Here is a 27933-nt window from a genome sequence, read left to right on the forward strand (position 1 = left end):
GTTATGTATCTACGATATTCTCTGGTCCTCATGAACAGGGAATGCCACAGATAATATCAAAATACGAGGTTTACGTACTTTAATGTTTCATTCACAAACCACGGTTTGCGATAATGACATAAAATGCATGAAGGTGATTTGAAAATACAAGCTAGAACCATGCACAGTAAGCATCTTATTGTTGCAGGTGATCCTTGAACTGTACTGTGCGTTGTGCATAGTCAGCCACGTGCTCAATTCCTTTGCTGGATGCTATGTGGAGATTTGCAGCTGTAACTCGAGGATTAATAAGCGCATTGTGTAGCTCTGCTACGCCTGAAGAGCAGGCTGCTGCTGGATCTCCAGATGATGATAAGCTTCCCATCCAGTACTCATTTCCGGGCAATGAGTTGCTGTCCCAGGCAAAATTAGTGACCAGTAGGGTGCCAGAAGGAACAGGAGCGTGTAATGCTCGGCGGGAGAAGTGCAAGATTACATCTGTGCCGGGAAAGACCTCACCATCCTTAACTCCAAGACAGTTATCCACACCAATCCAACTGAAGTCGACATGAGCAATGGTTGATGTATCGGTGACCTTCAGAGCTTCACCCCAAGCATCCACATACATGGCGTACTGAAGTGATGAGATACGCCACACTCCTAGTCCTAAGCCCACTACATGCACATAGGCCTGTAATCCTTCTCCTTTGGCTCGTTCTCCTGCTTCTGCCAGTAGAGTTTCAGCAGAATACTGTATCCTGGCCTTGTATACTTCTCTGTTGAACAAAAGTGTGGGAGTCAGATAAAGGAAGGTATCTTTTGGTGCAGCACTGGCTTTATCCCAAGTTGGCAGCTCTATCCCCCACAAGCGGCTCCATTCCTGTTGAAGTCTTTCCTTTCCTTGTGACGTCTTGCCATAGCCATTTGCTACAGTGTTTTGTTCTGGTGCAATCATGCAATCCTGCCATTCCATGACACATCGACGATGCAGCCTGGTTCCTACCATACCAACAATAACACCCTCCGGCTGAAAGGAGCCAGGGTCACCAGGGACGCCACAGTTGTGGCGACTGCCATCATTGATGAAAAATGAGCGAGATGAAACACTGACAAGTGCCGACAACTTCATCTCGTCATAGCTCATGTAATTAGCCAAAATAAGGTCACCTTTTTCCGATTTGGTACCAATATTTTCAAATCCATTTGTGCCCTCTTTACCACTTTGCAGCAAATGCTTGTCAAGATTTCCTACAAAGACCAATGGGCGCTTCTTCAAAAGTCGATCTACCAGTCCCAGCAGATCCAAGTCCTTGTACATCTTTCTGCGGAAAGAAACGAGAATGTACACTTAATACAAGCAGGTTTGAAACTTTTTTTTTTTTTTTTTTTATCCTGGCTAAAGTTAAGTCATTACTGAACAAAAGGAATTTTGCAGCCAAGGTCTTCAAAGCGTCTTGATTCATATTAATAAATCCAGCACGAGTATTTCCGTCGGTCCTAGAAGATCATACCGACAAAGATGAACCAGCATTGTACCTCAGCCCATAAAACCAATTGAGGTATATCATTATAACTTAACAGTGTTGTGTAATTAATATTTTCTTTCTCTTTTTAATATATCAGGGACTGTGTTGTGATATTTCTGCCCAAAGCTAAGTTTAGCATAACCTTATCTGAAAGCTCATCACTCGATTTCTGTCACCTGTTTTTTCCTTTTTTGCTTTCTTTTCACCGTGGTATATAATTTCATCTTCCAGCTTCTCCTATTCTTGTCACATGTTGTCTGGAGGTAGGTGTTCTGTGACAACAAATAGCATTACTAAAGCATGGAAATCATAAGGAAAAAACTGATTCAGGATATTGTTTTTACAAGTACATGATGTTCTTTGTTAGCTCACAGTCCTTCAACATCTCAGCTTTCTCTTATTATACGGTATGTACAGAAAAAAAAAAGGTGTTTATTTTCATAATTAATTTGCATGAGTACCAGGCTAATTTAAAACCATATGATGATTATTATTTTTTTTTTAGAAACTAATGCTAACGACGAATTCACTGCCCATGTCAATATTAGATATGTGGAGTTCCCAATGAAATATGTAAAACGAAAGAAAAAGCAAGAATGGGAATATGAATTTCTCAACAAAAGGGACCATGAGAGAAAAACGGCTATTCTATGAAAAAAAAAAAAAAAAAAAAGGGATTTAATTTCAACACCTGTATCACTAATTTTTTACAGTAATTTTCAATCAGATTAAGGTATGTCAAAGAAGTACAATAAATAAAGGCAGGGAACAATGTCCATTGGTAGTGAGAGTCGGGTTAAGATAATGAAATTAATGGTGGTGCTCTTCCAAACTTGAGAATTTTATTAACAGTTGTTAGCACCAATGAATTATACATTTTCTAAACAAATACTTTTTTTTGTAGACAATTAATTGTCTGGATGCGTCTATCTGTAACTTAAGTGATTTGCTGATTCACATGAAGAAGGTCCAGTAAGCTTTTATGGAACCCAGGGAAGATTAAAACATCGTAATAATTCTTTACAGCATTGTATAATATCAGTCAAACTTCCCTAACGCATGATTTTTCACTAAATTAGCTCTTATACTGCAGCACCAGTCGAACAGGACGGCACTCACGACGTGGATGGCAAACTGGTGACAGGAAGAGCTACAGCTCCCGTTTCTCCAGCCCTTGGGATCTCTTCCTGACCATCTCTCTTTCATGAACCATTTCAGTGTTTTCATTAACGTAGAGGGTAGGCCAGTATTCTCTCACAAACCTTTACGTCCAACTGTCCACACCACACTACATGCACATTAGGTATCACACCTTCTATTTCCATACCCCCTTATTTTTATGAGTTGAGGACACCTGTAATCTGGTGTACGGATTATTATTTTTTTATTTAATCTGTTGTTCTATCCTATGCTCATCTTTTGCTAAAAAAAAAAAAAATGAAAAAAACTTAAGAGGCCAGCTCTCTAACCTTTCAATACTGGTCCCATGTTTTCGTTTGTGGTGAAGGAAGGAGACCAGTAAGGGCAGAAGTCTCTCGTGGACCAGAGGATAAGCAGAGTTGACGTACTTCTCCAGCTTTTCCGTGTCATGGCCTTTCTTCTGTTGGCAGGTGTTAAATAAAGACATTAATCAGATGATACAAAAAAAAAAATCGATTCTTACATATGTAAATGTTACTGTAATATGCAACATAATCTTTGGTGCGTCAGTATGGATACCGCTAGTCATGTTTGGGATGAAAGAAGCATTAACGTATACACACCCTGAAAAAAATGCCCGATCTACAGGTGAACAGACCAGCCGCCAGGTAGACAAAGATGGCCCAGGCAAGCAAAGTACAAATCTACTGAAAATACCATATGGAATCTATCTATCTATCTATATCTATATCTCTATCTATCTATCTATCTATCTATCTATATATATATATATATATATATATATATATATATATATAAAATCCAATCCTACATCGCCCCATGAATCTATATATATATATATATATATATATATATATATATATATATATATATATAAAATCCAATCCTACATCGCCCCATGAGGAGCGTAGGAGCCCAGGGCTAGGCAAGTTTAACCTAACGTTTAAGATGAGAGTGACCAGTCTCACTCATCCCTGAGTGGCATTACGTGAGCAATATACCCCAACCACCCCTTGGATATAAACCTTCACCGGCTCAATCCGAGTGGAGCGCCGTAATTAGTCACTAAACCACCAGGCGCCAAAATTTAGTTATATGGTTACCACCCAGGGTAGTAAATGGTTTCCTGGTGTACAGGAAACCATTTGGCTTGTCACTCAGTGTAGAGTCACCCACAGGCAGGAGGAAGAGGAGAGAATGAAGGAAAGGAAGACAGAACAGGGAGTGTAATGTCACCCGTAGGCAGAAGCATGAGGAAAGAATGAAGGAAAGAAAGACAGAAGAGGATGGAAGGAAAGAAGGATGGAGGAGAGGAAATGCCAGACACCCGAGAGCAGCAATACATCGAGTGAGTGGATGGTGAGCGCCCCCACCTACCACAATATGATATATATATATATATATATATATATATATATATATATATATATATATATATATATATATATATAAGAGCACCGATACTTGTTTGTTTGTTTGTTTGTCCTTCAATCATGCCCAACTATTGGCCAGAGACCCCAGATCCATAAATATTCTGAATCAGGATGACCCAAGGATAGTTTTAGGGGAGTCAAAAATCAGATCTGGGTCACTGGAGGTCACCAGTGGAGTGTTCACCTTTTTGGCCCAGGCAACGCCGGGTACCCCTGCTAGTACAATATATAATTGTGTGTGTGTGTGTGTGTGTGTGTGTGTGTGTGTGTGTGTGTTTCGTCACCTGCAATGTGGAGAGCCTGGCGGTGTCGATGGGGAACTTAACAACAAACTTTTTACTCCTCTTGATTATTTCAGGCAGCGTGACCCATGGCGGCTTCTCCGTCTGTGCCAGGACCCTCAGATGCTCCCTCCAGTGCCTCTCCCTCCTCTGTTCTGGCGTCTCTTCTGCTGGTCCATCATCATCAGCAGCAGCATTATCCTCTGTTTCCCTCCTGGGACACACAACAGAAACAGAAATGCAATCTTAGCAAAACATTAACACAGCTGTTCTTGCCAGCACAGGACTATGTTACTTAGCTTCCCCACCATCAATCTCCTCCTCCCTCCCCTCCTCCTCTACCCGCTCCTTCTTCTTCTCTACCCGCTCCTCCTGTACCTGCCTCTCCTCCTCCTTCTTTACCCGCTCCTCCTCCTCCTCCTCCTCCTCCTTTACCCGTTCCTCCTCCTCCTCTTCCACCCTATTGCCAAATACACAGTAGAAAATACATGTTAGCAGAACTGTTCCTTGCACAATACAAACTCATTTAATAAGATAACTCATTTTGTAATACTGAACGTTTATTGTATTCTCAGGCAAGTAATCCGGTTTCAGTTCCCTAGAGGAGTGTGTGTGTGTGTGTGTGTGTGTGTGTGTAATTCACCGGGTCGGTCAGGATCACTTGATGGTCGTGATCGTCAGCTTTTACCCTCCCGGAAGGGAGCTGAGAGCTCATATAGTCCGATCTAAGGGCAAGGCTGTGACCTTCACACACGCACACACCCGTCCCCTTGCTCAAGGGGGACAGTAACCACCCACTTCGTCAGTGAAACTTTTCGCAACCTGAGCGAGGAGCGAACTCCCCTCCACCAGTTGGCAAGCGAGAACGTTACCACTGCACCAGCGAGCGGTGTGTGTGTGTGTGTGTGTGTGTGTGTGTGTGTGTGTGTGTGTGTGTTGCGCTGTCACTTTGATTTGTAGCATCATTTCGTGGTGAAGCGTCTGGTTATTAAATAGGCAGAAACAAGGAATCTTACGCGCAAACAAATCTTAGGAGAGTTTATAAATACGGCCTTTGACAGCGTGACATCTGGGTGCTTATTAGTATCAGGAATAGGAGGCTTCGTAGCACCTCTTCCTGGGCGATTTATTTTGCACATTATTACACTTTAACCATCTCATATATGCAGTTTCATGTTATTCTAATACCAGAAAAGTTTGTATTTATCTCCTACCAGAGGATACTTAGGTGGAATGTGCAAAATAAATTATTAAGGAAAACTTGTTACGAAGCCATTGAAGCCAAACACTTGAGATCCGTTCCTTCTCGTAACTCAGGATTTGATTTGCAGGAAATAGACATATGCATGGGAAGTCTGTGCACTTTTTCTTATCGTTCCCCGGAAAAAAAAAAAATCGTATAATTTTCAGGAAGCACAAGGAATATGGGAAGACTCAGCACTCTCCTTTCTTTGTCTTTCCCCAAAAAAGAAAAAGAAAATCCGAGTTACCTGAGCGCTGACAAACGTGTTCGTAAACTTTTTTTTTTTTTTGGTAGGGGGTTGCTATGGTGAGACATCACTCACCTCACCTTCCGCTCTCCCTCTCATAATCGCATAATTTCTCACCTTTCTATTTCTGATAACGAGTTCAACAAACATCAGGTACTTCTCTCAGGATGATAACATGTGGTTTAACTCTCCCAAATGAATGTTTTTCTACCATGGATTGGTCTTGTATGGTGCAATATACCCTCATATTACTTCACTTCACTATCAATTACACAACGTACGACTTACTCTTGTGCGATTTCATTTTAAGTATATATCCCTGTCCAGGGACGGATTTACCAATAGGCCAAGTAGGCCATTGGCCTGGGGCCCACCCGTATCTGGGGGCCCACTGAAACTAATTTGTCGCGCAGTGTGCCAGTGTATAATCTTGTTTTAAGTGTACATTATTTCATTATATAATATATTCACAACCATAAGGGTCCCTGTACAATAAGTATAGGGCCCGGAGTATGGGACCCCTGTACAATAAGAATAGGCCCACAGTGGTCTTCAACCGGTGGGCCATGGCCCACTGGTGAGTCCGGCCTGGGGCCCACAAGTAGGTAAATCCGGCCCTGTCCCTGTCAGTGTTAATTGCATGAAACGTACGCATTATTATTATTATTGTTATTATTATTATTATTATTGTACTGTACGGTAGCAGCACTATGAAAACATCAAGCTCGAATATACAGTACAGGTACAGGTAGAGTGAAAGAACCTGTTGCTTCCCATTGCTACGTAGAATTCATCTGACGCGTGAGTGATACCTAGCTGTCACCACTTCCGAGGAACATAACTCTTTCTCTAAGACTTTTCATACATTAATCTTGTTTTATTACAGTAACTTTAAGTCTGAATCATTAGTACATTATTTATCCTTTGCACAGACTCACCTAGGCCTCAATCTCTCTCTCTCTCCGTGACCCTGGACCTGCGCACTAGTAATTTTCTTATAAGCTTCGCACAGCACAATGAAAACAGCACATTTCTCTTACCCTGAAATGGACCCCAACCAGTCGCCGAGTCGCTTCAGCATATTATTCGTCCCTCTAGTAACCCGCGCACCACAACACTCACTGGTTCACTCTCGCCATCTCCTCCCTGCCACCGCCCCACTGTGAGTCAAGGATTACACCATTTTTTTCACCATCTTTCACGTTTGCTCTAATCCACAGATAGTCAGACACTACTAATCTTCACGCACGATCTCAGTCCCCGTGTTTCTGTAGGCACTAGGCAATGCGTACAACGCCCTCGTAGTGTTCTTTAAATGTAACTGTTTATCTGCTCTGGCAACACTCACATCGATTGGAGTTGCCAGTTCAGTGCCAGTGAGTGCGCTGTGCTGCCAGGCGAATGAAAGAGAATAAGTTATGAATAGGAATGTTTATATACACTCATTTTACTTCTAAGGAGGAGGAGTGATTGTTAATGTGAGGCCGAACTGATACAAATATTGTGTCTACGAATCTCCTGAATCAGATTAAAGATTTTTTTTTTTTTTTCACTAGCTGACTGATAAAAATAGTTCCTACCTAACAGTCTAGTCTGCCGCAGGAGTCATACCTCTTACGTCACTGCCCTATATCCCATGAATGCGCGTTTATTCTGACTGAGTAAAGGTACATTGGCACACGACAGGGACACCAGCATGCCATGGTGGTGATGGTAGTAGTAGCAGTAGTAGTAGTAGTAGTAGCAGCAGCAGTAGTAGTAGCAGTAGCAGTAGTAGTAGTATTGTTATTATAGTCCCCAGGTTCATCAGAATGTGAATCAATGGACAGCTGCTAAAGTGGTTCCCCCCCTGCCTGCACACCACCATTCTCTTTTTGGGGGATAAGGAAGGAGTTGAGGGACGTTTGTATAGTTGGGCAACTCCACTACCCAGTTATATCAATGCCACCACATGAAGGCGTCCCTTCATCACAGAGCCAGCATACACCAGCCTTTAACACTCAGCCTGCCACACCTCTCTAAGCTTAATAAAACCATCTGACGTTAGCAGGAATAGAATACTTGAGGTATCCCGACCATGAGTGGGTCAGTGAAAGTACAACCTTCCACACTCCTGTCTCAGCTTAATAAAACCATCTGACGTTAGCAGGAATAGAATACTGAGTTATCCCGACCATGAATAGGTTAGTGAGAGTACTGACACTTCAAGTTTTATGATTCACAGCTAAATAACAAAGACTAATCCAGAATTATTAGGAATAGTATTGAGTGGTTCCGACTACAAGAGGGTTAAGCGGACACCTCTGGATTCTCGTTGTATTCGGCTAAATACAAAGTAGTGGAATTTATTGGTTTACATCTCTATAAGGATTAATGGGGATTTTTATACCTGCGGGACAACGAGTAATATGTTTTAGTCGACGTTTGTGTGTGTGTGTGTGTGTGTGTGTGTGTGTGTGTGTGTGTGTGTGTGGGTGTAAATAACTAAACTTGGAGGAAAGGCTGACGCTGAGCTAATGAGGAAACCAATTGTTCTTTAGAACAATAGTTCAGAGGTCAAGGTCACAGGGCTAAGTCAAATGTTGACCTAGCAAAATCACCTTCAATAGTTTTTGTCCGTTTTAAAACAATCTTAACGAAATGGCTCAGACATGGAAGAAAGAAGTGGATCAGCTTTGAGAACAATTAGGCAACGGCCGAGGTCACGAGCAAGGTAAAATTTCGACCCGTGTGTCTGTGCGAACAGAAGTAATCAAACTACTTTTGTTCTGATTTGGACCATTCTTGGTGGAAGGGCTAGTGGGTTGTTGACCTATATTCTTGAGAACAACAGGTCATAGGGCAAGGTCACATGACAAGGTCACCTTTACAAGTTTTTGTCCGATTTAGAGCAAACTTTGTGCAAAGGTTCAGAGAATGAAGGATTTAGAATTTCAAACCAGCCAGCTAAAATCAAGGCCACAGGGAAATATCAAAGGTCAAGGGCACATGGCAAGGTAACTTGAACAGTTACGATCTGGTTTCGACTACATTTTTTTGTAAGGTTCAGAATAAGGCAAGGACCAAGTGATTCCATTTTGAGAACATTTGGAGAAGGTCAATGCTACTGCGTAAAGTAATTTTCAGTCATTTGACCAACTGATGGGCGAGCGATACTACACTCTCTGAGTGCTCCCTCTTGTCTGATTTTTTTATTCACTCATTCATTTGCAAAACCATAAACGGAATGACAAAATAACCTGCCTTGCGCAGCTCCAAGTTACTCAATTCGACGTTCTCATGTTTGTCCCAGCCACCAAGATTGGTTACAGTCAATAAGCCACACAAGACATGGCTCATGGATGCCAAACGAGACAGCGCAAATGTTCCAATGTTCATGGAAAATCAATAACAGCTTGACCTAAGCTCTGACTAACGATTACACACACACACACACACACACACACACACACACAATCTTCCCTTAAACTCATTTGCCTCCACCAGCCTCCCCAGCTACCGGTATAATATATCCAGATGAAGGTTAACAAATGGCTCTCTAATGAGTCTGACTTCGTTTCATCCACACACTAATCACCCACACTCAGGATCATGGTGGAGATCGATGGAAATTACTGAATGGACAGAATATATTCTTTAAATATTTTGAACCTAACCTAATGACATATTTAGTCTACTTTTGTATAATATGATATTTATCTTACCGTGGAAATTTTTGGAGCGAGCAGTGCTTTGTGGAATCTGCATTTAACTTTTTATCATCTGAAAATAATAACGGCACAACAACCTAAGATTTTGTACATTGGCAGTACAAAATTATCTTGAGTATTCTTAGTATACCATGGGCCATGCTACTGAAGGCGAAGTGTTTTTTAAGGTTCTTCAATAATACGTGGATATTGGTGTATTCATGGAAATAATATATTAGGAAAAATACAGAAAAAAATTCTCACCTCAAAATTTACAACAAACTATATTCTCTACACAGTATATAATTTAGAAATGTGCTCATACATTTTGTTTACATGTACTGAACTGTTTCATTGGCATATCAGGTATATACTGTAGGTCATGCTAGATGTAAATATTTGGTAAGTGAAGTGCACAAAATTGGTTGAATCACGTTACTACTACATAATTTTCACTAGCATTAGTTGTGAACCATGGGAAACGCAGTGTTTTGGAATACCTAGAAACTGCTTAATGGGACAACAAGAATGGATTAATTACAGCTTTGAAACGGTGCTGGAGAGGGACGCCTTCAATTGGTGGCACCGATATAAGTGTGTGGCTCCACGGCCTAGTTATAAAAACGTCCCTCAGTTCCCTCCCAATCTCCCACGGTGAGGAGGATAGTGAACCGCAGGAGAGGGAAACGTCAGCCTCCAGTCCACTGATTTCAGTTTTCAGATGAACCTGGGGCTACAGCTTCTATTACCACTATCACTAGTTTCGGAACACATGCAGAGTCAACAATTCGCAGAATGCCATAAATAATAAGCGTATTACAGGGAAATATCATAGTTTAATCAGTTCTAACCAAGAAATTAATGAAAACATATTCCAATATTGCATTAAATAATAGGATGGAAAACTAAAATGAGCATGTGCAGATACGATAACAGACTAGCATCAGAGATGGATTAAGTGTACAGAGTATAGAATAAGTTGCATATTAAATTGCTGAGTATTGCAAAGCTGGGATGGAACAGACTAAAGATGCATTATCAAAGTTATTCACTGCGTGCTTTTATTCCAACTCTAGGCCTGAACCTGATAGCCGTTCCCAAAGGCCAAATAATACTCCTCCATGCCACACATATCACCAAACTGGCACTAGTGCATGCCTTTTAAAATGAATACATACTAATGTTGTTTCGTTAAAGTATTCGCGGAGGTGTTTTTATGACATGTCGGTGGCTCTCGTGGAATATTACTGAATTTAGTATCAACGATACTGTAACTGACAAAGCGACATGGACTCGTGCAAGTTAATGAAAACTATTATACTAGTTACTAATACTCTAGTTATCATGCGGAGTACTTATTATTACCTGAGCACTGTGTCTGTAATTATAGTAGGACAAGAACAAAGAGACGCTATGTCGATAGCTGTGTCCTGAGATTAGACATCACAGTGGGGATGAGTTGTTACATGCGAATAAGCTTCATAAATTTTAAGGCTTCATAATATTACTGCTTACACTCATATCCAGGATACCTTAATGAAGTTTGCGTTTTGCATACTCGGATATGTGCTCAACGCCAGAGGACGATGCCACGTGTAGGTTTTCAGCACAGACGCGTGGGTTGATGAGTGCGTTGTGCAGCTCCGCCACAGCTGAGGAACAGGCTGCGGCAGGGTCTCCAGAGGCTGACAGCATCCCTTTCCAGTATTCGTTGCCAGGCAGAGCATTGCCATCCCAAGCAAAGCTTGTAACAAGCAGAGTACCCGAGGGAACTGGTGCATGTAGGGGCCGCTTGCTGAAGTGTACTGTTATCTCTGTGTCAGGGAACACTTCATCATCACCAACGCCATGACATTTGTCTACCGGAATCCAAGTGAAGTCCACATGAGCAATATGGGTTGTGTCGCTGGCTTTGATGGCGTCCCCAAAAGCGTCCACAAAAAGCTGCTGCTGACTAGACACGAGCTGCCACACACCCAGTCCCAGCCCCACCACATTCACATATGCACGCAGACCTGCAGCCTTGGCTCGCACCCCAGCCTCAGCCAGTAGAGTCTCGGCTGACAGTTGGATTCTTGCCTTGTACACCTCTGTATTAAACATAATTTTTGGAGACAGTTTCAGGAACTTGCCCTCAGGAGCAGATTGTGCTTGGTCCCAAGAAGGGAGCGCTGACTTCCAAAGACAACCCCACTTTTGCACAAACCCGTGTCGCTGGGGTGGATTCGTTCCGTAGCCACGATCTTGAATATTCTGGTCTGGTGTGACTACACAGTCCTGCCATTCCATCACACCAGTCTTCTCCAGTCTTGCACCTACCATGCCCACGATGACGCCATCAGGCTGGAAGGTTCCGGGGCCACTAGGGACACCGCGATTGTGGCGGCTGCCGTCATTGATGAACACCGAATGAGATGAAACGCATAGCAGGGCTGATACCTTGATTTCGTCATAACTCATATAATCGGTAAGAGTGAGGCGGCCACGTTCGCTGCTGTGACCAATCTCCTCCCACCCACCACTACCCACCGTCCCATCACACAGCAGGTAAGAGTCTCCACTGGTAAAGAACACCACTGGACGTTTGGTCAGCAGGCGATCCACCAGCCCCAACAGGTCCACATTTTCGTAGAGCTTCCTGTGAAGAATCAGGGCATAAGTTCACTTGACATATAAATTATTAGTCTCTAAACCTCCTTCCATTCCCAGCGACCTCTAATGGTAGTATAAATGTTACAGTCAGTCCTTTTTAACTCAAAATTCAAGCTGACAGAATAAGTACTACTACACTAAAGTATGTACGGCTTAAAACAAAGAAATGTGCAAACAGAAATTGGCTATTATTAAACCCTGCAAAATCTAAGCGCCAGAGGATGGGCAGCCTCAGACATAATCATTAAAGGACAAGTGATCAGCCCACAAGCCCACATTCCTAAGCTTAATTTATGTAGACTATAACGTTGCTAGGTTATGTATTTGCCCTCACTCATACGGCAACCATTGCTTTTCAACCAAATTATAGCGAATATTAAAATGACAAAATAAGAAAGAATTACGTGATCTGTGTTAATGGAGACTTAACATGTAAACTGGTCTGGTTTCTTTATAAATACGATTCCAGATCTTCATCCAAATTAACACCAGAGACCACAAGACCCAGAATAAAAATACACCATGGTCACAGAGTCTTGCTTGGTTTACAAAAATTTATTAAATGTTAACGATTTAGCGTACAGAGATGCATTTTTTTTTCTCATAAACAGAGATGTATTTTTTTCCATGTAAAATTGCGTAAACCCAGCACCAACCTCTCCTTCTTCCTGCCGTGAACCTTCTTGTGCTGCAGGAATGCTGCCAGCAGCGGCAGGAGTCTCTCGTGGATCAAGGGGTAGGCGGAGTTGATGTGCTCCTCTAGTTTATCCTTGTCATGGCCGCCTTTCTGTTCACGGGATAAAATGAAGTCAGTGTCAGTCATTCGTCATCATCATCATCATTATCATCGCCTAATTAATATTCTCCGATTACCACCGTCCTCCTCCTCATCATCATCATCATCATCTTCAGTTACAACCCTCATTATTATCATCATTATCATCTTCAGTTACGATCCTCATCATCATCATTTTTCAAGCACTTTATTAATCATCGTTATGAACCGTCCTCATCATCATCATTACCACCCTTATCATCATCATCATCGTATATTGGTTTCACATCTAACACACCCTTCAGACATTGCTTAAGCATTACCCATCTCTATGTAAGCTATTTTCCTGACCACTTCCGTACCACTGATCACACTAAAGAATAAACTGATTAAATTTGCGTTTGGAGGTAGCACAAATTAAATATATAAAACGTTATCGTGGTGAAGGGGTTGCTGAATACTGTAAACCCCTCATCAAGAAGAATTTACCTTCTTCAGAGACATTTTTAACGGTATCTGGGATGAATAAAACATCATCGTAGTGAAGGAACTGAACTCTACAATACGATTACGTTATTCTTGCAACTGCCAGACGATTATTCACTTCGAGACAGCCCCCTCGTAGTGAAAGGGATAAAGAAAAAAATTATAACTTTCTAGTGGTGGCAATTTTCACCACTTCAGCAAGGTAACTATCTCATTTCAAGGGTGGGATTCTCGGACATATTTACCATCGATTCCCCGTCGTAACTTAAAGATTTCGATATGTCTTTTTCGGGAAGGACTAGAGAACGGAAAGATTTACACTCCTTCTCTTGATAAGCTGCTGTAAATTTCGTGCTGTGACTGAAAACTTATTTATGAAGCTAGAACAGAACTGAGGGGGCGATTATACAGCCTCCTTGTCCCTCCTGTATATCGAAGACTGAATTACGATAGGGAATGGCTCGTAAATCCCTATGTATCCCGTTCCAGACCTCCGCAAGACAATATTGTTCAAGAATTAATTTCGGAAGTTGTCATTGCAGGGGAAGGGCTAATAACCATTGAAATAATCTCCTCTGAGCTCACCTGAAGCGTCGATAGCCTGGCGGTGTCAATTGGAAAGGGTACAACGAAATCCTTGCTCTTCGCCACAAGCTCCTCCAGGGTCACTCGTGGGGGCTGCTTCACCTCCGCCAAGATACTCAGGTGATCTCTCAGGAAGTCCTCCATGCCCTGCGTCTCCGTCTCCGGTTCCTTCCGAAGTTTCTCCATCTCTCTAAACCAGACAGACTGGGGTTACACAACAACAACAACAACAGTCTCACTTTTCTGCTGCCTCGGTGTCGGTGCCTGTTTGAATATTATACTTCAGCTTCTCTTTTCATCACCGTTCAGTACAGGCACCAACACGTTAAGGGACGCTATCACTGACGACCAAACGGGATTATGTGGACTACGAGAAGTAAACATTAATGAGCAGAAACAGAGCTAAATAACTATCGTGACAGAAAAATAATGAGCCATGGCACAGTAAAATATGTTAGTTAACCATATAAGAGCAGTCGTTTTCTTTGGATGTATTAAGAGAAAACGAGTATTTCACACGCTCTGCCTCCCACTGTAACCCAAGATAAGAGAAGTAACAACGAAATATTTCAGTGTTATCTCGAGCAGTGGCAGCACTTTAGCACTGGAATGAAGCACACTTGTCACTGAGAGGCAACCTGAAGTTAGCGGGAGTACGAGGTAAGTGACAGCAGCGCCGAAGTGTGAAGAGTGAACGTATCCAGGGAGAAACTTGTGTTGCCAGTGGCATCATTCACGTATACACACTGCCTAGTGACTCACACCAGACATGCACACTTTCCCAGCAGCAACACCTACAAGACATGGCTGTCGGACGTAAGGTCGACCTTCAGTTTTTATAATAATGTTGTTTGTTGAAATGTGACTGAAAATACAGTATACTCTTATCGGGAATTAAACATAGTAAACTTGATGGAGACTTTCAAAGAATGATTAGGCCGACATTATATTTACGTGGATTAGTTCATAACTTCTTGGCAGATTTGGGTAACGTAAAAATTACACAATCTAATCAAGTACATACAAATGTGATGCACTGAATGTTTACGACCTGGAGTTACCACATTATTTCAAAGTGATGTAATATTGCATCATGTCCAGTAAATTCTCAGATATTCTCTTACCCTACTGTTATTATATTAAAGACATTCTTCATTATCGGATTCAGACATGGGAGTTTGCATTTGTTCTCTGATCCATGTAGTATGAAAATTAGTTTATGTTGAACCTTCTCACAATACTCGGCACCTCATTCGAGACGATTTGCTTGTTTGTCTTTCCATGTATTTTTCGTGCTTCTAACTTCCCACTCAGCGACCGCCCCAACACTCTGGGAAACATAATTACTAGCAGGCCAGTCAAGGAGAATTAGGTAGTGGTAGAAGGCAATTAATGTGGCGATATGAAAGGGACCTTGTCAAGTCTGCCCTTCAGCGGAATTGGAACCTGCGTCGCCCCGGACTGGAACCATAATCCTCCCCCCCTTCTTGTAGTGATAAGTAAATAAAATAACTTAAGTGTAATTTAGATCAGCATTTCATCGAAAGTGTTAATGAAATTACAATAATGATGGCCAGCAATTTCAGTAACATGTTTATACCAGCGCGAGCGGAAATTACGGTGTGTGTGTGTGTGTGTGTGTGTGTGTGTGTGTGTGTGTGTGCAAAACGTAGACGATAACAGCCTGAGATGTAAGGTCCCGAGGCTAGACTACCGTAGATCAATACATCTGCGGATGGATGACCAGTCTACCCACCCTAATAGGATTATGTGATCGAAAAAGTTTCCGTCACTTCTAGTTGATCGAACCAAAGCAAGGCCGTCAGTAAGACTAGGGCGTTTGCACTCTAGACCCTCTCACATCAAGACGGTGTAGTGGAATCTCGCTTCGTAAGTTCGGAATCACGAACCAACGAAGCAAAATTTCAGTACACTTCAATTTCATTGATCACGTAGGCAAGATCTCCTTAAGTTTTGATACTTCCGTAGCAATGTTAATGAAACTATTGACCCAACTGAACATTCTGCGACGTTCGTAAGGTTTCCGCATTGGGCCTTGATGTCGAGCAGAAAAGTCGCCTTACATACAGCCTTTCATTTTAGAGCAAGGGACAGACTGTAGTGCTAGTGTTTCTTTATCAGACATTTAACATTATTCCCTCTTCCACACAGCTCGGCTCTGTCATCGGTCAGTAGGAATATTCAGGCCGCGCATCAGAAATATAACCTATATTCGTGGACGAGATTATCTTGCAACTCATGAACTTACTGTTGATGTTCAGATACTTTCTGCAGGTGCTGTAGGTATATATATATATATATATATATATATATATATATATATATATATATATATATATATATATATATACAGTAATTATCTGATTTAACTCCTCTCAGTAAACGAACTGGTGCAGCAGTAGTGATGCACCTAAATACATTAAAGCACTGTAAGAAACTTATTTTCTTCACGAACTCTATTCCTTCCTTTAAAAAAGTGCCGTTAACATTTTTTTTCAAGCATACACAAACTTTTCGATATCTTTTGCTAACCCCTGCACTACTGGAGGCTCTTCTTAAGATGAACGAAATCGTTAAGTGGTAGCTTGGTAAAAACGAGAAATACGTACGTCATCCTGGTGCAGAGGTCTTTCACTCAAGATGTCATAGCCGTGACAAGGAGTGCCTGTAATCAGTGGCCAAGCCTTCCATTCGAGTTTTTTTCTTTGTATCTGGTACGCTGATATATTTTATTGTTTCTTTTGCAGTCTATGATAATATTAAAACGACAGGAATATCTTGGAGAAGAAAGGTTAGTGTAAATGGGAAAATAAATCGCCAAGGAAAAGGTGCTAGATAACCTGAGTCAACGAAAATACCAGAACTCGGTGACCTACTCTCAGGCAGTCAAAGTCATACATTGCACCACGAAATGAAACCTTCCCTGATTAGCCTACCTACTCCTGCTCCCGCCTGGCACCATCACTCGCGCCGCAGTCAGACACTCGTACACGTGGTTGTTGTGGGAGTGAAGGGAGCAGGGGAAATTACTGGTATTATTTGAAAAGAAGGTGAGTGTTGTCTGGAACTCAAATTAGATTTCTTGTGTGTGTGTGTGTGTGTGTGTGTGTGTGTAATACCAGCACAAGATATCGTTTTTTTTTTTTTTTTTTACTATATGACACATTATTATTCCTTTTTAGTATTGTCACGTAAACAGGTAGTCTACTATTTCTCTACAAGTGGAATATATTTGCCAGATAAGGTACACTCATACATTTGTTGCCATTGGAGGAAAATGAGGATATTTTCGAACGATTGTACCAGTTACATACTCTTCAACGGTACTGACATTAAATTCATTGATGGAGGCAACTCTAGCAATTTATATCCACCTAACGTCAAACGATGTTATTTAGGTGAGTGAGTCATAGGAGCCTGAGTGTTAGTTAAAGCTACCAGTCCTGTCACAAGTTTATGTTTATCATTTTCCGTCCACAGCCAAACGGACAAGTCGATGGCGGGCGCAGGAGAAGGCAAGAAAAGATGGGAGGACGAGGAGGAGGTTCGGGGGTACCTGGAAGGGGCCAAGAGTGTGGTTCGTCCTCCTAGAGTCGAGGCCAAGGAGTTCACTGAGGCCAGCGATAGGTTCCCAATCCCCTTCCCCATCGACACAGCTAGAATTGCGACCCATCTCAAGGTCAGTGTGGTGGACATGGGTATGGTGGAGAGTGAGAGTGTGTATGTAGCGGAGGGTGGGTAGTGGCGGAGAGAGTGACTGTGAGTGTGAAGTAGATGGGTGTTGGTGGAGTGTGAGAGTGGGTGTTGGTGAAGGGTTAGGATGGTGAAGGGTAAATTTAATGTGATTGGAGGGTGTGTGACAGGGGGGTGTTAGAGAGTGAGTGTGGTGGAGGGTGACAGTTAATATGGTGAAGAGTAGATTTGTGTGTGTGTGTGTGTGTGTGAGAGAGAGAGAGAGAGAGAGAGAGAGAGAGAGAGAGAGAGAGAGAGTGACTATAATGGTGGATGGGTCCTGGTGAAGGATAAAGATGAGTGTAATGAAGGGTGAGTGTGATGGAGTGGTGGGTGTGGTGGGGAGTGAGGGTGAGTGTGGTGGAGGGTGAGGGAGTATGTTGTAGGATGAGTTAGGTGCAGGATGAATGTGATGGAGAACGATTATGGTAGAGATTGGGTCTAGTGAATGGTGAGTGTGGTGTGGAGATGGGCGTGGTGGAGAAAGAGAATGAGAGTGAGTGGGGTGAATATTGAGTGTGAATATGGAAGGATGAGTGTGGCAAAGGGTGAATATGATGAGTAATTTACATGAGCGATGCGTATGGTGGATTGTGGGTGTGGTGAAGAGGTCGGTGTGGTTAAGCGGGGGTTTCGTGGAGAGAGAGCATGAGTGTGGTGGAGGATGGGTGTGGTGCAGAGTGAGGAGAGTGGAGGATAAATGTAATGGAGGCCAAGTGTGGTGGTGCAGGTGGGTTTGCTGGAGGGTGGGTATGATAGAGGATGAGTGCGATGGAGAATGAATAATTTGGAGGATGAGTGTCGTGAGGAATGACTGGCTGAGGGTGAGTGTGGTGGAGGATCAGCGTTGTCGAGAGTGAGTGTGGTGGAGGGTTAGTGTGATGGAGGCTTGGTATAACGGAGGATGAATGTGGTGGAGGGTGAGTGTGATGGAGAGTGAGTGTAGTATATATAGATGTGATGGAGAGCGAGTGGTGGAGCGTGGGTGTGGTGGAGGATGTTTGTAGTGGGTGAGTGTGAAGGAGAGTGTGGTCTTGTGGATGTGACGGAGGATGAGGTGGTAAACTGCCTTTGTATTGAGGGAGGAAGTGAAGTGTTAGCGAATTAGTAGAACGAAGAGAGTCTAAAAGGAATGATTAACGCACGGGCGGCAGTGATGAGTAAGGGTGGTGACGAGTAAGAATAATGAGTAAGAATGATGACGAGTAGGAGAGGTGATGGGCGATGATGCTGACAAATAAGGACAATGACGAGTAAGGGTGGTGACGTGTAGGGATGATGAGTGAAAATGCTGATCGCAAGAATGGTGATAAGTGAGGATGGTGACAAGTAAGTATGGTGACTATTATGGAAGGTGACGATTAAGACTCGATCAGTAGTGACCTTAACAAATAGAAATGGTACAAACGAAGGCAGGACGAACAGCTTGTGAAAAGTGACGAGAATCTGTGACTGAATAGGCGAATTAGATGTAGTAGGTTCACAGGTTAGACTTTCCCTGACCTTTAATGATTTATGATAGGTAAAACACGTAGTATACATACTCTTTTCACTTTAACCTGGCCTAAAATTGCCATCTCTCCACCTTGAGTCCTGAGTTGTGGCAATAGATAAACGCTAGATTATGATGCTAGTCGCGAAGCAGTGCTATGGAGAGAATATAGAGACCTAGTACTGTGTTTTTTTCTGTCACACAACCACATGAGATAAGCTGCCAAAAGGTGAAAATCTCGACCAACTTAGGGTGAAAGAACTATAGACATTTTACGCGTGAGTCTAGTATACTCATTTTCGTTCACTTTTCCATGGTGTATAGCCATGATCTTCCAGTAACACTGGGAAGATGTTGCATTTTCACTGAACATTTATTTATATCATCATCATCATTATCATGATCGTTATCATCATAATTTTTTTTTCTGATACATAGAAAGGGAAAGGTCCAGAAAACCTAACAGGAAAATTAGGAGAATTATTAACACATATGCAACATATATATTTTCGGAAGGTAATCAGCGATATGTCTCAGGGAAATCTGAGTGCTTTTCGCCGAGCACAAGAGTGCCACCAGATACAGTATAAAGGTTAACCAGTCTACCTGTTACCTAGAATTGAAAACAGGGAACTGGATATAAAAGTGACGGTTGCATGTCGTATGCTAGGGGAATGACAGCATTTTTCTTGTCAGTTTTGCAGTGACGAGGAAAATTCCATCGCCTGTAATTAATGGATGGACTGCCACTCTTGTGACAAAGGAAAATTTTAACCCCTTTAGTATTATGACCGTTTTTTTTTTCATAACCCTAGTATCAGCGCACGATTTTATATCTGGTAAACTAATCAAACTCAACCTCTCTCTCTCTCTCTCTCTCTCTCTCTCTCTCTCTCTCTCTCTCTCTCTCTCTCTCTCTCTCTCCATACCCTACAGAATGGAAAGAGTTTGGTTAAGGTGACGGAGCATATTAACTCGGCCTACCCACTGCTCCACCACCGCTGCCTGCCTCTCTACGCTGCCTTCCTGCACCACAAGAAGACCAGGGGCTCCAGTGTGGAGAGGTGAGTGGATGGTGGTTGTGGTGATGGAGGAGTACAAGTGATGATGGAGTGTGCGGGTGCTGAAGGTAGCGGGTTAGGGGGAGAGAAGGAATGGTTGGTTGGCTGAAGTGAAGGTTGTTTGTGCTACGAGAAAGCGGTACATGCAGAGAGTGTGTCACTGTTTGTGGGTCGGTATTGCGGTGTGGAATGGGTCGGAGCAGAGAGAATGTGGCCGATGTAAGATGGAATGGGAGGGAATGAGGTGGAAGAGCATGGGAGAGGGTAGGATGGAAGGAATAATGAAGAACTAACACCAAGCCATAATATGCCTGTATGGCAGTGTAGGAGGAGAGGGAAAATAAAGATCGGAAGAAACACCGAAATATCAAGAAGAGAGGTAGGACAGAAGAACAAAAGAGGACAGTAAGGAGAAAAAGATTGGAGACTAAAAGGCCCTTTTTATTCGCCTCTTACGACAAGCGGGGATGCTGGGGATGTATTCTTCCCCTCCACCCTCCCCAGGGATAATGGGATATGATGAGAAAATGTAAGGTGCATGAAAGGTGAAGAACGTGCAAGGGTAATAGTTTGTTGAGTTGAGATATTAGAGGAAGATTTTTGAAATGATGAGAGGGAAGAGAAGGGGATTTCGCGGAGTAGGAAGAATGTGGAAGTTGAAGGATGGACGGGAAAGGGTGTGGGTGACATGAGGTGGAAGAGGAAGGGATGGAGTGGAGGAGGAATGATGTGAAACAGGTGTGGTGGAAGGAGGAAGAGTACTGTAGAGGTTTAGTGGTATAATAAAAATGTGAAAGGTATATTAAAAAAGGATGTGGTGGGATAGACGAGGAAGGAATGGACGTGGTGCAGTGGAGCAGGAATGGTATGAAGGAGCCGAAGTGGAGGAGCAAGACTGGAATCGATGAGGTGATGGAGGAAAGATATGGAAGTCAAGAAAATGGAGGTGGAAGAGTGTGGAATGGCTAGAGTGGAAGAGACATAGTAAGGAAAAAACATACGTAAAGGGGCTAGGGGTGAGCTGAAGTAGGAACCATGTGGAAAGGTGAGAGGTGGGTAAGGTAGTGTGTGAATAAGGTATGGTGGAATAGGAAGACTATGGAAAGGATGAAGTGGAGGAGGAATAGTGTGGATGAGGAGGCGTTGAGTAGGTAAAGGTATAGAGACAGTGAGTTGGAGAAGAAAATGTGTTCGAAAGGTCTAGGTGGAAGAGGAAAGGTAGAGTGAACGAAGAAAGGCTTGGAGAGGATAATGTGGAAGAGAAAGTGGAAGTGACAGTTGCAAGAACGAAATAGAGTGGAAATGGAGTGGGTGGAGGTGTATGGGTGGAGCGCGTTCTGAGAAAGTGAAAGTCTGTGCTTTGTCAGTATTTCTCTCTTCATTTCTTTAGTGTTGTTCTCACTCTTTTAGCTTGTTTTCACGGGTTCAGTGACCTAAGCCGCTTTACTTCGAGAACTCCCCTTTAAACAGATAAAAATTGTCTCCAGGCTCATTTGAATCTTGAATCCAGTGAACTGCAGGCTGAATTTTCTCATCTGCAGTCCACCATCCTCCGTTCAGGGGGTTGAGGGAGCCGACTGGTTACATCGGAGCCACCGCGAGAAGGTGCCCTCCTCCAGCGTTAGTATAGTGAATAAAAATATAAATGTAGTTATCATGGACAAAGAATGAATTACGATTTTTCACTAAGCCTTCGGTCAGTGAGGACCTTTTTGAGATTAATAATTTCGTCTGGCCGTAACGAGGGAGATTAAAAAGAGAAATCGTTATAGTAAAAGAGTTATTAAGTCCCGCTTGTTGTTTACTTTGCTCTGGAGATAGGCGAGGTTATTATTATTATTATTATTATTATTATTATTATTGGTGCTGTTGGTGTTATTATTGTCCTGTTTTTATTTATTTGTGTGTGTGTGTGTGTGTGTGTGTGTGTGTGTGTGTGTGTGTGTGTGTGTGTGTTGTGATGTGTAGCTGTGTCATCTGGAACGTAACGCAGGAAGTCACACCCGGCAAGCTGTTTAACCCCATCAGCCCGAGAACGTCTTTTTTATGAACTGCATTCAAACGATTATATTCAGCTTTGGAGAGCCCCCTGGTACTCAAGGCATTAACCTCTTCAGTGCGATGACGTGATCTATATTTAGTTCTTTGGTTTTCCTGGATTTTTTCTTATGTTTTGGAGAACGCCCCTTTAGTAAATAATAATAATAATAATAATAATAATAATAATAATAAAAATAATAATAATGGAAGTAGTAGTAGTAGTTGTAGTAGTAGTAGTAGGTGGTGGTAGTAGTAGTAGTAAGTAGCTGTAGTAGTAGAAGTAGTAATTGATAATAATAATAATAATTATTATTATTATTATTATAATAATGATGATGATAATAATACCAGTAATAAGAATAAAAGATGTAGACTAAACCGTTCCTAACCCCTCCCGTTCGAGAAGTCTCCCCTAAGCTGAGTAAAAACATCTGAAAATAACGAGAAAAAAGTCTACGAAAAAGTCAAAAAGGGTTCATGACGACTACCTCCAACCCCTCCATTTCGTCCACGTAATATATATCTCCTGAGCTTAGTAAAAATCGTCAGGAGATAACGAGAATAGTATATAAATTGAGTTCTAGGTCTGAATGGGTTAATATTCCGTGGTATATAGTGAGAAATTTCCATATGGGGTTATGAAATACAGTTGTGTAATACAGAAATTGCATTGTATTTCACCTCTTCTGCATTTCTTCTCCTTCTGCTGACTAATATTCGTAAGATGAGAAGTTTGATATCCTTTCTCGGTTCATAGACGATCTTTGATATACCGAGTCAGCTGAGGAAGGTGACGGACAAGCCATAAGTGTGAACCAGACACAGTGGAATCGTAGCCAAACTTTTGACCGTGACTGTTCGTACCCTACTGTGTTGTCTAGAGCTTGTTGTATCACCCATTGTCTTTTGTAGCATTGTAAGTAGTAAAGTATTCTGTATTGTTGTATGATTTTGTATGGAACTCGGTGTGTAGTATAGTGGGAAGTGTTCTAGCAGTGTTAAGCTAGACTGTAAGCCTTATTTATAAAGCCTCCTAACCTCAGAACTGTACCGTACATAAGATGACTTGGATAAACTTTACATTTGTTTTCAGTCATACAGTTACCAGACACTTTACTTTTAAATCAGGGTGAATAATAAAGTGATAATACGAAAAACAAAAGCGATCCTTGATAAAAGGTAAATGCTATGGAGTCTCTTTTTTTTTTTTTTTTTCTTTCCTGTAAATAGCTCAGGATCCTTTTATAAATACGAGTCTAGATGAAGTGTCCTGGCAGTGAGGTTTACACATGACTTTTACACGCGGAAGCCGTATACTTTCTTGCCGTTTTATATATATTTTTTCATCGTATCAGTGGTTCTTTTAGCCACAAGTCGCTAACCTCCCAGTAGTGTCATGAGAATTTCCAGTAGCACGGAAGTGGATGACCGCTTCAGCTTTTTCACACGCACTCAAGTGAGTGACGTGGTCGTGCAGAAAAAGCTGTGATGCATATCGTTGATTTTATAATGATTAGGGATTTTATGTATATGTATATATATGCATATAGATTGATGGATAGATAGACTGATATACACACACACAACCTTCTGTAACCCTTTTGCTACCAGAGGCTATCCTAGTCTGTAAACAATCGTATGGTGATAGAATGGCACTGCAATGGATGGGACAGTATCTCTTAAAACTGGACGAGGGGTTAGATGCAACTCTTAGCAGCCCCCCCCCCCCATCTCCTTTCGCGAGTAGGAGGCTGTCCTGAATCTGAATAGAACTATCTGATGGTAGCAAGAATGAAATTAAAAAAAGGATATAATAAAACCTTCTGGATGTAGGGAAAATGGTGTTCAAAAAAAAAAAAAAAAAAACGATGGGGTGCCGGGCTACAGTACATGAAGTGTATAGTGTGACTCGCCAGGGGAAGTTCCATTGCATCATGTAGCCGGAGTTGGGAAAAAATCTTAAGAAGGTGGAATCTCTCTGCAGTAGGAAAATGATGCTGAGTTACCTGAGTATCAGATCCTTAAAGATACTGAAACCTTCTCAATCGCACGTTAAATCATGCATAGATCCACCGCACTGTTGGGGTTGGATTTATTGATGCTCATGTTGGCCTTGTTCTGCCCTGTTCTTCCTTACTTTCTTTTCTTAGCTTCGTTTTACCCGTTTTGCCTTACGTATGCCAAGTTTCACCTGGTTTCGCGGTATTCTTACTTTCGCTTTACTCTTGCTTAATTACGTCTTATTTATGCCCACTTTCGACTTAATTATGCTCAGTTTCGCCTTATTCATACTCGTTTTGGTGTACTTCATGTCCAGTTTTTTCTTCATCATAACCTATTTTATCTTCTTGCATAGTCCGACCGTTCCCACATCCCATCATTCCCACGCCCAGCTCACTCATGCCCAGTCTCTTCTTACTCATACCCACCCTCACTAACTCATCCCTAAAATATTTGTACTCATATTTCGCTGCAGCCTTTTTATGTTCGTTTCGTGGGCCGGGTTGATGTAATAGGTATTGTTGATCGTACAGTTTTTTCCTGCTCTTGTGTGTGTGTGTGTGTGTGTGTGTGTGTGGTCTTCGTTCTGATATCCTTGGCCTGTTTACTCGACGTACTTCCTTTGGTGCTACTTAGACCTCTGGGGAAAAAAGGACTGAACTTTATACATGATTTTGTCTGTAGTTTTTTTTTTTTTTTTTTTTTTTTTTTGCGTTATGGTTAGAGTTAAGATATTTTGACCAGTGTATATCGCAGTTTTGTTTGATCAAATATTTTACTTTGACTTTATTTATTTATTTATTTATTTATTTATTTTTTTTTTTTTGAGAGGATTGACTTTTACATTCAAGACAGCGAAGGTATTTTGACTTCCCGCATACCCCAAACCATCCCTCGAGAGTGAAGCACCTGAATCTGTGTGAAATTTTACTAATAGCGTACAGTAACTACCGTCTGGTGGTGGTGTGGTGGTGGTGATGATGATGGTGGTGATGGTGGTGGTAGGGGTGGTGGGGATGGGGGTGGTGGTGATGATGATGGTGGTGATGGTGGTGGTAGGGGTGGTGGGGATGGGGGTGGTGGTGATGATGATGGTGGTGATGGTGGTGGTAGGGGTGGTGGGGATGGGGGTGGTGGTGATGATGATGGTTACGAGAGCAGCATGAAGCATATTACATAACAGTGCGATATGACCCTAGCAGAGTCACCCTACATTTTTCACCTCTGATTCATGTGCAATCTCCATTTATCTGCCGGATGTGACTAGGTACAGTTGAATTCAGAAGTTCGTAGTACAGTGGGTGGTATAAAATGTTGGAGATGCTATTAGTTATGAATTTCTGTACGTCATGGAACGTGTAACTAAACAACCTGAAACACTCTTGATACTGGTGTGAGAGTACGTAGTTTATATTATTTTATTTCTAACACCAGGAGATTTTATTCAGGCCTGGAGGAACTTTTCAAACCTGAGAGTAAGATGCATTCCTCTTAAACCTCTTAACCACTAGAGGTCTCTCCTAAGTTGCATAAAATCGTCTGGTTGCAGGACGAATAAGACAATAGAATGCGTCATCGTAGTGAATGGATTTACAGTAGTATTCCGTCCCTATTTACATAGGCTGAATAGTTCAAACCTCTGTACTATGAACTGAACTCAGCTGTACCACTGGAAGCGGCAAGCGTAACATGTGTGCACTTTTCGCAGGGCCCTGTACTCTGATCTGGACTTGGTTGGACTGGTGGATAGACTGTTGCGCAAGAGGCCCATCTCATTCTTCGGGAGGGACGACCAGTATCTTCTGAGGGACAGTACAAGCGGCCGGGGCAGGTTCCAGACAATTGGAAGTGATGAAGAGAAGGCGCCGCTGCAGCTACAGGACTACCTTAGCTACGACGAGATAAAGCTCTCCGCCTTGCTCAGTGTGTCCTCGGCTTCCTTCTTCGTGAATGATGGCAGTCGCACTAACAAGGGCGTGCCAGGACAGCCGGGAAGCTTCCAGGAGGAGGGCATCATAGTAGGTATGGTGGGTGCTCGACTGAAGAAGAAGGAATACATGGAATGGCAGGACTGTTTGGTGACCCGCACTCAGAACCTCCCGTACCGTGGGTATGGGAAACCAGGGGACACTCCACGCCTGCAGCAACTGTGGGCTCGTATGTGGGACACGACACTACCGTTGATAAAGGAAGTATCACCCAAAGATGAAAACTTCTTGAAGGTGACCAAGGAGAACTACCTGAACGTGAAGGTGTATAAAGCAAGGATGCAGCTATCGGCCGAGACACTGCTGGCGGAGGCTGGATCGAGAGCTATGAAAGCAGGTCTCAAGGCATACATACACGTTGTGGGTCTGGGGCTCGGAGTCTGGCGCGCCACAAATCTTCAAGACCCCTTGTTTGTGGATGCCTGGGGTGACGCTGTAAAGGTCAGTGACACGTCCCACATCTCCCACATGGACTTCAGCTGGATCAACGCAGACACGTGCCATGGTGTGGGTGACGGCGAGTTGTTCCCTGGCACGAGCGTCACACTACACTTCTCTCGCCGAGCACTACACGATCCTGTACCCCCCGGCACTCTACTTGTCACTACTTATGCCTGGGATGGCAACGCGATGCCAGGCAATGAATACTGGATGAGGAAGCTGAGCAGCACTGGAGATGGAGCGGCTGCGTGCTCATCAGGTGTGGCAGAGCTTCACAACGCTCACATCAATCCTCTGGTGTGTGGGGCAAACCTACACGTGGCAGGACCGTCAGGGGTCCAGCACGTGGCAGAGTATTTGACTAGCACCCTTTCCTCTTCCAGTTAATCCCTTCAGTCCGACGACGTGCCCTGTTCTCATTTTATAGGCTACTTGCCATCTTCAAAGGGTTCTAGTGAGGGGCGCCTTTGCATGGTGGCACTGTCATAGAGGGATTGTTCTGCAGTGTGGTTATGCAAACACCCCCCAATCCCTTCCTGCCCCATGATAGAGGGATGTTGAGCAGCAGAAGGGAGGTAGTTCCAGCTTGCTGTCTGCTGAGTTCACGCTTAGATGAGCCTAGGATGACAATTAGTATTATCATCAAACAATATTAGTCACCTTTAGACCTACCCTTGGTAATGAAGTGGCTGATGAAGCCTATATCCCCCTCCCCTCACAGCTAAAAAAGTTTCTTCATAACTAAGTGAAGTTGTCTTAGATAGCAGGAACAAACTAAGAAAAAATGTTGTCGGACTGAAGAGGTTAACTCCTCCAGGCCAGTGGGATGCATTGTAATCTCGCTCTCACTCCACCCTTGGCTGTACAGGTGCGGACATAAATATTGATCCCCTCCATAACGACTAACAATGGGACGATGATGAACAGTGATTTTCGACACTCATTCATGCGATCTTTGGAGGTCAATAAACTTTTCAAATTTTTCTGCAAGAGTTTCATAACAGAATAAGAAGTGGAACGATTATTATACCGCTTTCAGCTCGATTTATTCTTTAGTATTTTTACATATCTAATATCAGACAGATTTTTTGTTTGCTTAC

The 27933-nt window shown here is 42.6% G+C and overlaps 3 protein-coding genes across 3 annotated transcripts; 1 reads left to right on the forward strand and 2 right to left on the reverse strand.

Annotated features, from left to right (window-relative positions):
* Positions 1 to 7163, reverse strand: LOC145417375 (ADP-ribosylarginine hydrolase CG2909-like). Its single transcript, XM_080286053.1, has 4 exons — positions 6911 to 7163; positions 4384 to 4594; positions 2975 to 3105; positions 1 to 1301 (listed from the first exon to the last, which is right to left on the reverse strand). The coding sequence occupies exons 1-4, from the start codon at positions 6949 to 6951 to the stop codon at positions 176 to 178; spliced, it is 1509 nt and encodes a 502-aa protein (XP_080142179.1). The 5' UTR covers positions 6952 to 7163; the 3' UTR covers positions 1 to 175.
* Positions 6989 to 27933, forward strand: LOC145417383 (ADP-ribosylarginine hydrolase CG2909). The gene is made up of 4 exons (XM_080286064.1): positions 6989 to 7032; positions 17559 to 17757; positions 20239 to 20366; positions 26113 to 27933. Exons 2-4 carry the CDS (start codon positions 17575 to 17577, stop codon positions 27218 to 27220), a joined length of 1419 nt encoding a protein of 472 aa, XP_080142190.1. The 5' UTR covers positions 6989 to 7032; positions 17559 to 17574; the 3' UTR covers positions 27221 to 27933.
* LOC145418850 (ADP-ribosylarginine hydrolase CG2909-like) lies at positions 10101 to 14242 on the reverse strand. Its single transcript, XM_080287152.1, has 3 exons — positions 14058 to 14242; positions 12868 to 12998; positions 10101 to 12197 (listed from the first exon to the last, which is right to left on the reverse strand). Exons 1-3 carry the CDS (start codon positions 14199 to 14201, stop codon positions 11093 to 11095), a joined length of 1380 nt encoding a protein of 459 aa, XP_080143278.1. The 5' UTR covers positions 14202 to 14242; the 3' UTR covers positions 10101 to 11092.

The sequence above is a fragment of the Coenobita brevimanus genome, chromosome 14, assembly GCF_032717465.1.
Source record: "Coenobita brevimanus isolate Jiangsu-jjx chromosome 14, ASM3271746v2, whole genome shotgun sequence".
In the NCBI taxonomy this organism is placed as follows: domain Eukaryota; kingdom Metazoa; phylum Arthropoda; class Malacostraca; order Decapoda; family Coenobitidae; genus Coenobita; species Coenobita brevimanus.

Coding starts and splice junctions, on each gene's coding strand:
- LOC145417375 (XM_080286053.1), bottom strand. CDS start 6,951: ATGCTGAAGCGACTCGGCGACTGGTTGGGGTCCATTTCAGG. Junction 4,595..6,910: donor TGGTTGGGGTCCATTTCAGG/GTAAGAGAAATG, acceptor TGTGTGTCCCAG/GAGGGAAACAGAGGATAATG. Junction 3,106..4,383: donor CCAGGCTCTCCACATTGCAG/GTGACGAAACAC, acceptor ACCTGCCAACAG/AAGAAAGGCCATGACACGGA.
- LOC145418850 (XM_080287152.1), bottom strand. CDS start 14,201: ATGGAGGACTTCCTGAGAGATCACCTGAGTATCTTGGCGGAGGTGAAG. Junction 12,999..14,057: donor CCAGGCTATCGACGCTTCAG/GTGAGCTCAGAG, acceptor TCCCGTGAACAG/AAAGGCGGCCATGACAAGGA. Junction 12,198..12,867: donor CACGGCAGGAAGAAGGAGAG/GTTGGTGCTGGG, acceptor GATTCTTCACAG/GAAGCTCTACGAAAATGTGG.
- LOC145417383 (XM_080286064.1), top strand. CDS start 17,575: ATGGCGGGCGCAGGAGAAGGCAAGAAAAGATGGGAGGACGAGGAGGAG. Junction 17,758..20,238: donor GAATTGCGACCCATCTCAAG/GTCAGTGTGGTG, acceptor CATACCCTACAG/AATGGAAAGAGTTTGGTTAA. Junction 20,367..26,112: donor AGGGGCTCCAGTGTGGAGAG/GTGAGTGGATGG, acceptor CACTTTTCGCAG/GGCCCTGTACTCTGATCTGG.